At 33.1% G+C, this 16,992-nt stretch overlaps 1 protein-coding gene across 9 annotated transcripts in view; it reads left to right on the top strand.

Moving 5' to 3' along the window:
• C1GALT1 (core 1 synthase, glycoprotein-N-acetylgalactosamine 3-beta-galactosyltransferase 1) overlaps positions 1-16,992 on the top strand; it is a 65,175-nt gene that overhangs the window by 40,690 nt on the left and 7,493 nt on the right. For 4 of the 9 annotated variants that reach the window (XM_077123103.1, XM_077123137.1, XM_077123157.1 and 1 more), the window contains 3 exons: positions 2-238; positions 1,741-2,408; positions 9,720-14,654. In XM_077123103.1, the coding sequence (XP_076979218.1) occupies positions 2-238; positions 1,741-2,408; positions 9,720-9,923 (1,109 nt within the window). In that variant the 3' untranslated portion in view covers positions 9,924-14,654. Of the gene's footprint in view, position 1; positions 239-1,740; positions 2,409-9,719; positions 14,655-15,977; positions 16,096-16,992 lie in introns of those variants that run through there. The other 5 variants (XM_077123128.1, XM_077123119.1, XM_077123165.1 and 2 more) reach the window with 3 other exon arrangements.

The following is a 16,992-nucleotide window of genomic DNA, read 5'->3' as shown; positions in this document are numbered from 1 at the left end:
GAAAAACACTTTTGGGAGATGGCCTCTAAATCCTGGTTGAATTTTTTAATCTTTCTTTGTGGATCAGCAATCGGATTTTTTTTATGTTCTCAGCTATTTGGTATTTTATTGGAAGAACAAAGTGATACTCAGCCTAATATTCTTCATAATGATCCTCATGCTAGACATTCAGATGATAATGGACAGAATCATCTAGAAGGACAGATGAACTTCAATGCAGATGCCAGCCAACATAAAGGTATGGTTTACTTTATTAAGGAATAAACTTAAGTGGTAATTAAGTCTTTGTAACTGCTGGGGCAGATTGAAAAAAGTTATGGCTATGAATTTTGTTCTATCACTATCCATATCTGTTGAAGAAAATGAGTTCTGTATCTCAGACATTAAATGACAGTAGTTCTTGATTTGCCTCAAAAGAAAGAAATTGCTAGAACCCAGATTTATTGCGGAAATAAGGCATTCATTTTGAAGTTATTTTTAAGTAGAAACTGAATTAGGGAAAAACAAACCTCAGATTAGCTTTGTCTCTGAAGGTTTTTCTTTAGGTCTAATTTTATCATGGTTTTAATCTAGGTCTCTGATTTTTACTATTATATTGTTTTGGTTTTTAGTTTTTGCTTAGTTTTGTTTTCCTAGAGAAACTTAAAAGAAATATGTATAAATCTCAATTTATATTTTTAATAAGTAGTTATTATAAACAATCTTCTATCCTTTTGAGAGGCATTAGGAATTACAAAAGTAGAAAGCTTAGGGATGTTCTGAAATGACTCCATTATCCCCTAGCCTCTTTTCCCTAACCCGTTTTCTTAATTTAATGAAACCAAAGCCATTAAATTTTGTTTTTCTCCAAGTTTCTGTCCTTTGCTCTCTCTTTCCCTGCTTGATATCATCAACCCCTGTGGGGGTTGCTTTGTTATCTGGCATAAGCCTCTTATTTCTTTGAAAACTGGTACTTTAACTAACACTGCTCTGACAGACAGTCTTGGAAAAGTCAGTTCTCTAACCCATAGTTCTATTCTATTTCTTATTGGTAGATTTACATTTTGGAATGAGTTATATTACTATCAGAAGTTATTTCAACCCTGTCTTAACTCCTTTTCTTCAAACTGAAGTAATTATGAAAATATTTAAGGCCACCTTAAATATTTCTTGTAGAATTTCATGGGCGTGGACTCTTGTGGACTCTGAAATGATGAAATAGATAACTACTGCCACTTCTGCATCTTGTTTATCTTGTCCTGAAGAAGCTCTTTCAGAGTGAAAAATTCTTGTCAATGTACTGTTGAGAATCAGCTGAGGCTTTCTTTGTGGCTTGAAGTGAAAAGCAGAGACTAAGGCAGTGCTTAGTCGCATACAAATTACCAGGAGAACTTATTAAAATGCAGATGATGATTCTGTAGGTCTGGGGTGAGGGCCTGAGATTCTGCATTTCTAACAAACTCCCAAGTGGTACCAGTGCCGTTTGGTCAGTGAACCACAGTTTGAGTGGTAAGATTTTGAGTTATAGTAACAACTCTTGTTAGCTCCAGTGATCCTCTGGATTAGACTGACAGAAAACCAATAAATCAGAATGTCGGTTCCCATTAGGTTGACTTTTGCTTTTTTTGTTCAGCTAAATCACTGTTGGTAGATGGGTAAATAGGAAGGGATGGTCTTTGAAATTGTTTAAGAAAATATCTTCTTAAATTCAATGTATTCAGAATTTTTTCTATGTAAATATATATATTTTTTGTTTAATAGATGAGAACACAGACATCGCTGAAAAACTCTATCAGAAGGTTAAAATTCTTTGCTGGGTTATGACAGGACCTCAAAATTTAGAGAAAAAGGCCAAACACGTCAAAGCTACATGGGCCCAACGTTGTAATAAAGTTTTGTTTATGAGTTCAGAAGAAAATAAAGACTTCCCTACTGTGGGATTAAACACCAAAGAAGGCAGAGACCAACTATACTGGAAAACAATTAAAGCTTTTCAATATGTTTATGACCATTATTTAGAAGATGCTGACTGGTTTATGAAAGCAGATGATGATACATATGTCATACTAGACAATTTGAGATGGCTTCTTTCAAAATATGACCCTGAAAAACCCATTTACTTTGGGAGAAGATTTAAGCCCTATGTAAAGCAGGGTTACATGAGTGGAGGAGCAGGCTATGTATTGAGCAAGGAAGCCTTGAAGAGATTTGTTGATGCATTTAAGATGGACAAATGTACACATAGTTCTTCCATCGAAGACTTAGCACTGGGGAGATGCATGGAAATTATAAACGTAGAAGCAGGAGATTCCAGAGATACCACTGGAAAAGAAACTTTTCATCCTTTTGTACCAGAACACCACTTAATCAAAGGTTACCTACCTAAAACCTTTTGGTACTGGAATTATAACTATTATCCTCCTGTAGAGGTGAGTTTAGAAATTTTATTACTATGTAAATACTTAGTCTGATTTAGATGTATTTACTTTTTTTACTAGCCAAAATGTGTGTTTCTTTAGTACCAATGACTAAGAATTTCCCTTTAACTTTTTATGTAGAGTGGCAGCATCGCAAAGTAGATGAGAAAAAATATTTGTTGATACTACCGTATATCGGGCACTGAGAATGTAGTATTAAGGCCAATTTCCAGTTCTTATGAACCTTACATTGTAGTTGAAGAGACACACAATAAACAGGTTAACTAATCAAGATGTAAAGCAATTTTAGGTAGTACCAAGTTCCATAAAAATAATAAAACCAGGTCAGCGGATGAAGAGTGGCTTAGAAAAGGGCAGGATGCACAAGTTTGGGCAGTTAAGGAAGGCCTCTCTAAGGTGACTTTTTTTTTTTCTCTTAGACTTTTTTTTGTATAATATAACATATATGCAAAGCAAAGAAAGAAAAAAGTAATAGTTTTCAAAGCACTCTTCAACTAGTAGTTACAGGACAGATCCCAGAGTTTGTCGTGGGCTACCATACCATCCTCTCAGATTTTTCCTTCTAGCTACTCTAGAATACAGGAGGCTAAAAGGAATAAATATTTTTTTAATCATCACAATAGACTTTTTGTGTGTGTATATGAAAAATAACATGCATACGAAAAAGCAATAAATTTCAAAGCACAGTGCAACAATTAGTTATAGAACAGATTTCAGAGTTTGATATGGGTTACAATTCTATAATTTTAGGTTTTTACTTCTGGCTACTCTATAAGATACTGGAGACTAAAAGAAATATCTGTTGAAAGATTCAGCAATCATATTCGTTTGTTAAACCCTACCTTCTCTGTATAGCTCCACCATCACCTTTTCTATACCACTATTTAGAGGTATTTGGGCTATAGCCATTCTAACTCTAAGGTGACTTTGAACAGGAACCTTGAGTGAGGTTAGAGAGCCCAAACTGTGAAGACCTGGATGAAGACTCTCCTACTTATCAGGGACAATACATGAAAAGGCTTTGAGGTTCAGAAAGACCTAGGATCAAATCCTTGCTCTCTCCCTTAATAGTTGAGTGAGTTTGGATAGACAGAATTTGCTTAGCTTGCTTCCTTACTTGTAAAATAGACATGATTTACCTATCTCACTCAGTTGTGATTATACTGTTGTAGTACACTGCCTGTCACACAGGTAGTACTTACTAAACCATAGCTCTTGTTTGACACCTTAGCTTACATTCCTGAGAATTTTTTCTAAGGTACATTATTTTATGAAATATTTCAGGTGTACAGACAAATATTTGAGAATAATATGCTACCTTGTACCTACCATCCAGATTTATCAAATATTAATCTTCAACCACATTTGTTTTGATTTTTTTTAAAGAAAAAAAAGTTATGTAGTTGAGGCCTATGTATCTTTGCCAAACCAATTCCCTTACCTCCTTCCCTAGTTATCCACTGTCATGAATTTAGTATTTATCATTATCATGAATATTTTTTTTTCCTAGATGCTATGTATCCTTAAAAATGTATAATATTAGCTGGCAAGTTTTTAAACTTTAAGTGAGTAGAATTTATGCCATATGTATCCTTCTACAATTTTGCCCTTTTCACATAATGTTGAGATTTATCATTGTTAATATATGTACATGTTTCATTAATTTAAACTGGTATGTAATAATCCACTGTATGAATATACTGTAATTCAACCATTCTCCTGCTGATAAACATTAAGTAGATTATTATTTCCAAGTTTTCAATATTTTAAGCATTGCTGCAATGAATAATTGAATGAGACCAGGAAATAAGGCTTAGCTTTTAGACTCAGTTTTGTTACTGACTAATAATGTCTTTAGGTAAGTCATTATCAGCTCACTGTGCCTTCATTTCTCTGATCCCAAGTTATAAATAATACACTTCATAGTTCAGTGCTGTTATTCTTTTCTTCACAAGCCATACTTTCAAATCATTGTCTCGAACAGTGATTCTCTAACAGGATAATTTTGCTCCCCAGGAGCTATGCAATGCCTGGAAACATTTTTTGTTATCCCACTACTGATATCTAGTAGGTAGAGGCCTAAACATCCTACAATATACAGGCTAGCCCCTACAACAAAATGTCAGCAGTGTCAAGTTGAGAAACCTGGCCTAGAACATCTGACCCAAGCTTTAGGTAAATCAGCTTTAATTAAAAGCAAGGTTTGAAGGCATATCACTACTGTTTCCTCTTGTCAACCATTGTGTTCTTTTTTTAATTTTTTTCCAATGTGTTCTTTGTACTTACACAGATTAATAGCCAATCCTTATAGTAATCCTGCATTTAATAGTTGACAAAACTGAGACTCAGAAAAATTAAATAACTTGCCTTTCATGGTAAACAGTCTAGGCAGTGTTGCGAACCACTCTGATTCCAGAAGCTCTTGTTACCTCTCTTATACTGCCCCGAGCACCTCTCTATGATTAATGGGAAATGTAAAAAAAGAAGGGTTGGAAGGAGATAATGTTAGAATAATATTCAATTGTTGGGGTAAAATTCCACTTTAATAAGCAAACATATTAATTTTCAGTTCTATATAATGAGGCTGTTTGAAACCTCATCCTAGTATTTCATTGCTATTGTAAATGTAACAATTTCTTTGACTGTAAATCAATGTATTCCCAAATTTGCCTTTGATGGTCCTGTTTTTTTATTTGGTTTTGTTTGGGTGAGGTACTGTTTTTTTCAATGTCAGTCTTTCTTAATGTTTTTGACTATTCCAAGATGACATTACCTCTTTCCATTTTAATTCTACATCTTTTTCCATGCAAAAATGTACCTAAACTCAAGAAGTACATTTCAGTGCATATAATGAGTATATAAAATGCATATAAGATTTTACTTAGAGTATCTTGTATTGGGTACACATACAGTAATAACAGAAAGACATCATTATCATTTTGTAACCAGTAAAATATCCTTCCTTCTCTTCAGAGGACTGCCCACACTGATTTTTCAAAATTAACAACTAATTTTTGCAGTACCATTTATTAAGAGTCTTACTTTCATTACTGATTTGAAGTGTCCCCTTTATTGTATACTTTAGCATTATTTGTAGCAGGCTCTATATCTGAAATTTCAGTTTTGTTTCATTATTTGATTTGATTTGGACCCAGTGCCATATTGTTTTGAACCTTGTAGCTTTACACTATTATTAATACAAGAGTGTGTCTTCCTCCCCTTTATTTCCCTCTCTCTTTCTCCCTCCCCATCCCCTCTCTTTTTTCTCCAAAATCATCTTTGCAGCACTCATCTTTGTATATGAACTCATTAATTTATGGGGCAATGCACATCTTTGCCTAGGATTTTTTTAAAATTGTCTTTTTCGGGGGGGTGAGGGAATACATGGTCCAGGAATCAAACCCGGGTCTCCTGCAAGGAAGGTGAGCATTCTACCACTGATTAATTGTCTTTTAATCCCTTCATTTTGCAGTGTTCTTTAGGTCCATTATTATTTCTTGAATATCTTTCTAGATTTTTAATATTTTTGTTACTTTCTATCTGGCTTCTTTTTACATATCATTATCTTTTTAGCTGGTATGTATGAAGGCATCTGTTTTGATTTGCTAAAGCTGCCAGAATGCAATATACCAGAAATGGGTTGTCTATTACTTACAAATGTACTGTTTTAAGGCTGTGAAAATGTCCAAATTAATGCATCAACAAGACCATACCTTCTCTGAAGAAAGGGTGCCTGCATCTGGGACACCTCTGTCACATGGGAAGACACATGGTCGGTGTCTGCTGGTCTTTCTCTCCCAGGTTTCGCTGCTTTCAACTTCTGGCTTCTGTAGCTCTTTCAGCTTCTGTGGGTCCTTGTTTGCTTCTTGAGGGCTTTTCTTTCTAAACTCTCTTGTTTTTTTCTGCCCTTTATCATCTCATAAAGGACTCCAGTAAAAGAATTAAGACCCACCTTGAATGGGGTGGGTCACATCTCAAATTGAAATAACATAACCAAAAGGTCCTACCTACAACAGGTCTGCACCCACTGTTACTGAATTTTTTACTTCTGATGATTTTTTTCATTGACTCTTGAGTTTTTTATGTAACCATAATCGTCTACAAATAATTTTTTTATTTTCTTTCTAATAATTATGGCTCTGTTTTTTATTGTCCTTTCTTGCTCATCATGATAATGATATCCTGGTCATCCAGTAAAAAATGATTGTGTAATCAAGTATAACATAATTAACACAGTAACTCAAAAAAAATTATAATATGTAAAAGTCATGTAAAAATTGTTTCCACAGATGATCTTTTTTTTATTAGAGAGGTTGTAAGCTTACAGGGAGTTCCCATATACCATCATCAATTTTATATTAACTTTTTCTAGTTCTTTAGTTTAATATGTCCTATCCTGTGTAGTAGCCACTAGCCACATATGGCTGTTGAGATTTTGAAATGTGCCTAGTCCAAATAGAGATGTACTCTTAAGTATGAAGTACTTACCTGATTTCAAAGACTTAGCACAATTAAAAAGACTGATTTTATTAATAAACTTTAAAATATTGATTTCTTGTGAAAACAATATTATGGATTTTTTAGGTTAAAGAAAACATTAAAAATAATTTCACCTATTTTTACTTTTTTTAATGTGGCTACTAGAAAATTTAAGACTGTATTTTGTGACCCATTTCTATTATACAGAGCTGGTTTAGATCATCAGAAGTTGACATACTGATGTAATTTTTTTAACTTGTAATTTTTAAATACTTTCAAACTTACAGAACAGTTACAAAAGATTATATAAGCCCTATACAGAGAACTTCAGAATACCCCTACCCCAACCCCCAGATACCTAGATCTACCAATTTTAATATTTTGCCACATTTGCTGTATCGTTCTATCTATCCATCCACCTCTGTCAATCCATTTTCTGAAGATGCTCTTTGAACATGCCATGTACATTTCCCAAGAACAAGGAAATTCACTTATGTAGCCGCTTGAAATGGCTCCTTGACCATGCTCCTTGACCATGCTCCTTGAAATGCCATGTATATTTCCTAAGAACAAGGAAATTCACTTAGGTAGCCACCTTAAGTGCACATATCAAGTTCAAGAAGTTTAACATCGGTAAAAGTTTACAATCTGTATTCCATTTGTTTCATGTGTTGTAATAATGTCCCTTTGAGCCTTTTCTGCTCCCTTGCTAGATCCTCCCAGAATCATATATTGTGTTTAATTGTTCTTGTCTCTTGAGTTGCTATTTATTTTTACTTTGTGTGTATGAACATATATACAACATAAACTTTCCCATCCCAACTTCTCCCACGCATGCCATTCAATGGGATTAATCACATTCACAATATTGTAGTACCCTCACCACCTTCCATTATTAAAACTTTGTCATTTTCCCAAACAAAAGCCCTATATCCACTATGTATCAACTCCCCATTCCCCTTGCTTCCTTTACCCCTCCCCCAACCTGTACTCTACTTTCTGTCTCTGTGAGTTTGCATATTCTGTATTCTCTTGTACTGTGCGGCTTAAATTTAACATCCTAAATCTATAACAATCTCATTTACTTTGATATCAACTTAACTTTAGTAGTATACACTAAGTATGTTCCTATACCCCTATGCCTGCCATCTTTATGTAGATCTTCTCACAAAGTACATATTTTTACATTGTGTCCAATACCACTGATGTGTCATTACATTTGATGCATTTGCCTTTTTGATCCTCTAGGAAATAAAAAGTAGAGTTACAAACCAAAAACAATAGTACTGGCATTTATATTTACTCTTTTGTTACCCTCACCAGAGATCTTTATTTTGTCATGGAGCTTCAATCTAATGTCTATTTTAACCTGCAGAACTCTCTAGCATTGCTTGTACTGCCGGTGTAGTAGTAGTGCTTTTGTCTAACTAGCAATGTTTTAATCTATCCCTGATTTTTCAGAAATACTTTTGCTGGATATTTATTTCTTGGCTGACAATTTTTTGCTTTCAGCACTGTAAATATCTCATTCTACTCACTGCCTACTTGCCTCTGTGGTTTCTGATGAGAATTGGGCACTAAATCTTACTGAGGTTTCCTTGTATGTAACATGTTGCCTCTTACTTGTGGTTTTCATAATTCTGTTTTTAATCTTTGGCATTTGAATGTTTGATTATAATATACCACGGTGTGAGTCTATTTGGTTTTATACTGTTTGGAGTTTGTTGAGCATCTTGGATGTGTATATTGATATGTTTTGTTAAATTGGGGGAAGTTTTCAGCTATTATTTCTTTGAATATTCTTTCTGGTCTTTCTCTCTTCTCTTCCTGGGATTCATACAATGCATAGATTGGTACCCTTGATGGTAACCCACAGGTTCTCAGGCTATATTCACTTTTCTTCATTCTTTTTTTATTTCTGCAACTTAGACTGAGTGATTCAATTGTCTTTTTCTTCAGGTTAACTGATTCTGTCTTCTGCTAGCTCTAGTCTGCTTTTTCACCCCTCTAGAGAGTTTTTAATTTTTATTACTGTGGTCTTCAGCTCTATTTGCTTCATTTTCATAATTTCTTTCTATTGACTTATTTTGTCCATGTTTTCCTTAAACTCTTTAAGCCTATTCGGGACCATTTTTTAAAAAGTGTTTGGTATATCCCCGCTTTGTTTTAACTCAGTGATGGTTTCTAACTCTTTAATTTTTTCCTTTGCCTGGGCCATTGCTTCCTGTTTCTTTTGTGTCTTGTATCCTTTCGCTGGAACCTGGACATTTTGATGTTTTAATTTATATGTTTATGGGTCTTGTTTTTCTTCTCATTATTATTAGAGAAGTTGTAGTCATTGAATGCTCCCCAGAAGTAACTCTGGGAGGCTGGGCCAAGTAAAGTTTTTTTTTTTTTTTTTACATGGGCAGGCACGGGGAATTGAACCCGGGTCCTCGGGCATGGCAGGCAAGCATTCTTACCTGCTGAGCCACCATGGCCCGCCCCCAAGTAAAGATTTTAGTGAGAAAATTATAAAGATAAAGCAAAACTTGGGAACATAGAGACCTTTCGTTTCTATAGCTGCTGCTGTCATCTGAAGAAATCTTAAAAACTTTTTCTGCTAAAACACTGAAGAGTATGAGAGAATATTATTGCAATTAGAGATACTTCAGCAATTTCATGTTTGGTTTTTAAATCATTAGGACCTCTAAGAACTCTGCTCTAGTGTGCCAGCATTGATGTTTGAATCTTTTAAAATTAATGTTTCCTTTTTCATTATGTGAATATTTTATGTTAACAATGTTCACTTATTAATAATGCCTATTTCCATTACTTTTTTAGGGTCCCGGATGCTGTTCTGATCTTGCAATTTCATTTCATTATGTTGACCCTCTATCTATGTATGAGTTAGAATACCTCGTTTATCATCTTCGCCCATATGGTTATTTATACAGATATCAACCTGCCTTACCTGAGAATATACTAAAGGAAATAAGTGAAAGATACAAAAATGATGATCCAAAAGTAAAATTAGGAAATCGTTGAAAGGAAAACATGAATGAACAGAGGTAAAATGTCACATTGCACTGAAGAAGGACTTCTGCATTTCTCATATAGAATACTGGAATCCCAGTGGGGAATTCTTTCTAAATGAACATTCCATATTAGAAATCTTTCATATGAATGACTGTAAACTGAAGCTTTAATGAGCTGTGAAGTCTGTTAAAATGTGTTTTTGATACAGTAATATATATATATGAAGAATATATGTTTTTAAAATGGTGGTCAGGAAGAGGGACTAGAAAAGAGATTTTGTTGCCAGTTCCTGACCACAGGTATTATTATCACTGGGAAACTAAAACAGTGAAATTTGCTAAAACTACACTGCACCATGTTAGTAACACACACAATGCTAAAAAGATCTGCCTTAAAGAAAATTTTAGAAAAAAAATTGTTGTTCAGTGTTGTTTGTAAACTTAAGACGTGAGTTGGTATTTGCATTATGACATAAATGAAACAGCCCTCCCTCCGCTGCCACACACGCACGTGCACACACACACACACACACACACATAGAGTTTGTCTAAATAAAATTTTCCTGTGATTATTTATAATTAGCAGTATTTCCTCCAGAAAAAGGTGGCATATGAATGGCACTTATCTTTAAGTGCATTAATAAAACCATACTTTGAAATTATCATGGGCCTTGACTATATTATATACTTCTAATTAGTGGTTAATCATTCACTAAAGTGAATTTTATACACCAAGTTCCTATTGTGTCTCTTCTAAATATGTTTAATTACTCTTGAATAACATTCTCCACTATTAATATTTATTTACTCAAAGCATTAACAGCAATCTGTAAACATGCATTTTTAAATATTTTGTCCCCCAATTTACCATCATTAATTATGGTTAGCTAATAGAAAATGTAATGCTCCTTAAGGATGCTTTTCTTATTATATTTGTACCATACTCAGGAATTACTAAGTAACATTTTTAATTATTTAAAAGTCTTTCCAACTACATAATTCTAGTTCCTTCTATCCTCATCCTGTTGAAAAAATGAGAACTTGTTTGTGCCTTTTATAACTTGTTGTACAAAACAGTTTTTAAATTCTTCATTTTTCATCATCTGAGGCAAGATAGTTTGAATGTAACACCTTAACCAGAATTAAGAACATTAGAATATTGAGTGTTTAAACAAACTAAAAGATATCATACATTAAAAGATCAAATACTTAATTTATGAGTTACAACCCGAAGTTTGATGCTGGCTTTTGCTATATTGAGGTGATTGTTTTGCCAGTGTAGCAAAGTAAAAGATCGATTTAAGACTGTCTTCGAAAACACATTCATAAATGTCTCATTCTAATTTTAGTAATCCTCTGTTTAAAGAGTTTCTAGAAGGAAAGAAAAATTTTAGTTCTCATTAGTGTAGCAGTAGTATCCAAGTATATCATAACAATATATTTTACAGACTTTTATGAGATTATCTTTAATGTTAAAAATGAATTACATCACTAATGTTTATCATTATGCTAATTTAACATGGCTGTCCTGCCATTTACTATGCTGCTTAGCTAAAGGATTTATATTTATTGTGCCAAAAGCTGTCAAAACCTTGACCTCTCTGGATGGGATTTTTGAGAGAATGATTATTTTTAGCAGCTAATTATGGATTACTCTCTCCACATAGTGAAAACACTCCCCAGTATTTATTCTTAAATTTTGTTGTGTTGTTTTTATGGTTATGTCACCTGCCAAAATTTCAAGGGATTCATTCTATTTTTTTGAACAACTGTTCACCTTTCTGTGGATGTGGATTTATTTGCAATCCATAATACTATTTTCCTTTTATGATAAACATCCAAAATCCTTAAAATTTGCTCATAGGAAATTAACATTGTGGTGGCTTCTGGGCCCTGGAATCAGACTTCCTGAATTTAAATTCCTGCTGCATCACTTACTAGTTTTGTAAACCTTGAGCAGTTTACTTAATCTCTCTTTGCCTCACTTTCTTCACTTGTAATTAGAGATAATACTACCTACCTCACAGGAATTTTATGAGGATTAAATGAGTAATATATGTAAGATTCCTAGGACACTGTCTGACCCAGAATTAGGAGCAATAAATATAAGGTTTTATTATTATTCTATTACCTTTGGGTGTAAATATTTAATTTAAATGAACGAAAAATCTACTTTGATTAAATTTGTACTGAAGGAATATTTCATACCTTTCTTATGCTAATAAGTAATAGCTACTATGTGTCAGCTGCCAACTGTATGCCAGGCATCGTGCTTAATTACTCTGTGTACGTTAGCATTAATCCTCACAAAATTGTGTTATTTCCATATTATGGATGAGAAACAGGCTCAGAGAATTAAAGTAACTTTCCTAGTGTCGCAAAGCAAATAAGTAACAGAGCTAGGGTTTACACCCTAAAGCCTCGTGTTTGCACCATGCCAGATTTCAGGTTAGTCATTTAACATTATTTCCACTTTCACAAATGTGAGACATTTGATACATTGGCCAAATTTACCTGCCATTTTGCCATAGTGGTTCTCAAATTATGATTCTCACACTCTGCTAGGAATTTTATTAAAATGCATATCTTAAGACCCTAATCGCAGAAATTCTGATTCTAATATAGGGCCCAGGAGTATGCATTCTTGCCAAGTAACCCACAACTTAATGTTGTGGTCCCAAACAACAGCATCGGCATCACCTGTAGACTTGGAAATACAATTTCTTGGGTACCACCCAAGACCTACTGAATCAGAAACCCTAGGGGTAGGCTCTAGTAAACCCCAGGTGAATATCATTCATCCTGATTTTTAAGAACATACCCTTAGTACCTTTGTAATTCTGATGTAAATGGCTCTTGGAGCACACTGAGGATTACTGCCCCAATAAGTAAGATACTTTTTTAGGCTTAGATAAAGCATATTTTAAATCAGTCAATTCCATGGTCATACTATATTAAATGTAAAAGATGTAAAGGGCCAATGGATCATTTATTTTGGCAAAATTCTTTGGCTTCTCTGATGTGATTAATACCAGGGCCTGCAATAAAATATGTAATTCTCCAAGTTTAGTAATTTAACACTGGGGCAAGAAGAGTTCTTTAAGTACTAAGTACATATTAATTTATTTAAAGTGTACATAAATGAACGTCATCAAAAATATCTGTAATTATTAGTAAAAATTTTAAATTGAGGTTGCAAAATGCTGTTTTATAACATCAAGAAATTTTTTTGCTGCTTTATGAGTTAGAACTTCATTACTCTAAAGAATCAATTGACTGTCCTATATGACCTAGTAACGCAAAAAAGTTCTTCAGATCATTGATAGAGTACATAAAACCACGTTTCATGTTGGCAGTGATTTATTCATCTTTTAGGTTAAGACCTTTGATGTTTGGAATTTAGTAATTTAGTATGGTCTCAAGACATAAGGCTTTTGCTGTCTTATGTTTACTATATGTTTATCTTTTCTAGTGGTAAGTCCTTATTTACAAAGCAGGTTATTGGCTTTCAAATACCTTAAATTTCAGAGGAGTTTTTGTTAGTGGTAATAAGACTCAAAAATAAATCAGTGACCAATTTTTGATATTTTTTGAAATATGGTAATTGGATTTGAGCATTAAATTTGCTAACTGGTTATTTTCATAATTGTTTTGGGAGTATTAATTTTTCATTTCCTTGAGCCTATAAACTATATTAGTACCAAATTGAGATACTATTGTGCTCAACAGAACCCTCACTTGAGCAGGTTTTCTCATGTCTAGTTTTTTATTCTTCATTTACAATTTCAGTTTATTAGACTTATTTTCTTTGACAGTTTCTGCTTCTTTGTGTTTATTACCCTTTCTTATTTCTTTCATAAGCCATCCTCAATACTGCTTTCACAAAGTTAATTTGGCTGTTACTAGTGATTAGAATTTGTGTATCACTTACTGGTAGTTTTATACCTATTAACTTTAGGTTTCCCTATGAGACTGAGTAAAAGTCTGTATAAGAATTAAGGCCTGCTGGCTTTCAGAATACTTGCCCCACTTAAAAATCTACAATTTTAAAACTAATTCTAGATCTGTGATTATTAAATGAAGTAAAAGAATATTTGGATTCCCTACCTCTTCTTTGAACCCCCCCCTTCTCTCTCAGATAACAACAAAAGAACCTCATTTGCTTCATTTCTCTACTTCTATACTAGGCATGACAGAAATATATTTAAGAAATCTTGGACAACCTGTGGTTTATTTTATGCTAAATTTAACCTCTGTTGATAAAAAAAAAACAACTTATGTTTATATATCACAGTTGAAATAGAAACTTTAGCACAGATTGGAATAAGAAATTTTGCAAATTTTAGAGAAACCATCTCTAAAACTAATTTTAGAGTTGAACTGTGCTCTACTTCAACTCCCTAACCTCTCTAGTATTCAGTTTATATTGGTTAAGTTTAAATAACTTTACAGGGCCCTGCAAATTAATAATCAGTATGAATTATATTATTAGAGGGAAACTAATCTTACTGCTAAGCAGTGTGTTTGTTGTATTACACAGTGATTGTTGTGTTTTCAAGTTTAAAAACTATGTAAGGTGATAATGTCATGAATGGTTTAAAAGATGTCTGGTGACTTGCTTATTTTAAGTAATCACCTTAAGTCAGAAAAGTGTATTTTTAAATACATTTTTAAAAGTGCCTTTGAACATTTTGAATAATGGATTTAAACAACTGCGTAAAAATAAATTGCCATCTTCAAAGCTGTTTCATCTGATTATTTTTAACTGATGCAAAGTTGGAGATAAAACTTTCTTTTATGGGTAGTTTTTGGATTATTTTCCCCAAAATATTAATTTAAATTGTTTTCCCATCAAAGTTCTTCAATTTTAATAGGCTTAAGTCATTTTACTGCGTAATTAATCAATTTTAATTGATAATTAGGATATATTATTTACCTTAAAGCAATAAAATAGTGCACCTCTGGTTTAGAATAATATGCTTTAAAAAAATAAGAAACGTCTACTTTATAATGCAGGAAAATGTGAGTGTGTGTGTATAAAGATATATATGTGAATATGTATATAGAGAGACTGATTTTCTGCTTCTTAGTATATTTTGCTCTGTCATGTATATTGAGAAATTCATTTATTCAACAAATTGTGCCAAGCTTCTGTTAGAAATATAGTGGTGAGTAAGACATACAGGAGCCATGTTCTTATAGAATTTTAATTCTAGAGCAAAAAGATAGATAGTGAACAAGTTAATAAATGAATTAACAAGATATTACAGAGGTAGTAGAAATATAAAGCAGAATGAAGTGATAGAACAGTTTTCTAGGTGAGTCAAGGAAGACTTTCTCTGAGGAGATAACATTTGAACTGAGAACTTAATGACAAACATTTTGTATACTTCAGGAGTTATTACATATTTACAATTCTTTGCTCCTAAGTATGTGAAAAAAAAATGTTCCCACCTTTGCTTAATCATACTTTGAGCATATGTGAAGGCTAACTGAAATGCAATCTATAGGCCAAAAAACTTTTATGTTTTTAGGCATGTTTCATCCAGAGCTCAAGTCTTTTGATATTAGATCTACCTGGGACTTAGGATACAAAAAAAAAAAAATTAACCTAGTAATCTTTCTCTTCCTTGACAAATCATTGTGATGTTTATAAGGCTCTGATTCTAGCCTGTCTGCCTTAGTTTTCTCAATAGCCTGCTATTCAGTCTGTACCCTATAAGCATATGTTTGTATGTCTATAAATATGTGTATATACACTGCCATTTTTATTAGGTAACTTTAGAAAAGCCGAGAAGGTTGTACATGCCACTTCATATTGCTTTAGTAGCATAGTTGAACAATTAAACATTCTGATAGCATTTCATTTCCAATTAGCTATTTTTAGTTGTACTGCTAATTGATAACTCATTGGTTTATTTACCTAAATATCTACACATTTACAACTTATTTTAAGTTTTCCAAGGCATAGCATCATGGTACTAGAGAGGATTAGGAGAGAGTATTGTTGAATTTATGCCCTTGCTAAAGACAAGGGCTCTATTTAAAACATATTTTGCATCAGGTCACGTAATGCTGGCAGTGGATGTTGTCTAAAGAAAAACTTCTTTTATGGTTAATTAAGACTGAATGAATATTTAACAACAAAAGTTCAGCAGCATTGGCCTTCTCCAGATAAATCTGTAAGTATTGGTAAAACTTGGAAGTGTACTTTCTTTTGCCTGGGGTTGATTTGTTGCTAATTATGAATTTAGTATTCCTGTCTAGAAATTTAACCACTGTGGTTCTTAAAATTATTTCTGTGTTGCCTCATTTCTTCTGCCAAAAGAACTATTAGTTGTTTATGTTGGTATTTTCTTTATTTTATTATTGATATTTTTTGCTTTTTTCCAGAAATGGAAAAAGATATTTGTACTCTTCTGTATATTGCAATTGAATATGACGTAGCTTACTTAGCAATTATGAAATACACATTTTTTTAATGGCATTCAAGACTTCTAATTTTCTAACAAATGAGCTAGTGAAAGATTGACAGCACTTCCTCATTTATAGAACTGCCAGGTAATATGCCATCTCAGAACTAATTCTGTAGGTGCATTGTCTTAGTTTTAACGACTACTCTACACTACAAGATTTAGAAAACAATGGAAAAGAAACAGGATAAAGAATGAACATAACTTCCACCTAGTATGTCTTCCTGTTTGTCAGTATCTGCCCCCTTCCCCAATTAAGTTTTTCCACACAGAATGATGTCAGACTCATCTTTCTGCTGACCTGTCAGAATCTTACTTGTTAATAAAAGTTTGATTATTTGGCACCTCTTCCATAAATCCATCCTAGGACACCATAGCTAGAAGTTATTTCCTTCTCTATTTGGCAATCATCTCTAAAGTGAAATGTATGAAACATTTTACTAGTATGTGGAGAGATTGCTAACTTTTTATGCTTTATATTTCATTCTCTCTTTTTTTTGCTTATGATTTGATCAGTATAATATTGGTACTCTATTATTTTGGGGTGCATAATCAAAAACATTTTACTATAGACATGTACAATCCAGAAAGTTGGAGACTTATTCC

The sequence above is a fragment of the Tamandua tetradactyla genome, chromosome 1 (assembly GCF_023851605.1).
Source record: "Tamandua tetradactyla isolate mTamTet1 chromosome 1, mTamTet1.pri, whole genome shotgun sequence".
Lineage (NCBI taxonomy): Eukaryota > Metazoa > Chordata > Mammalia > Pilosa > Myrmecophagidae > Tamandua > Tamandua tetradactyla.
This window is presented reverse-complemented; position numbering and strand designations above follow the sequence as displayed.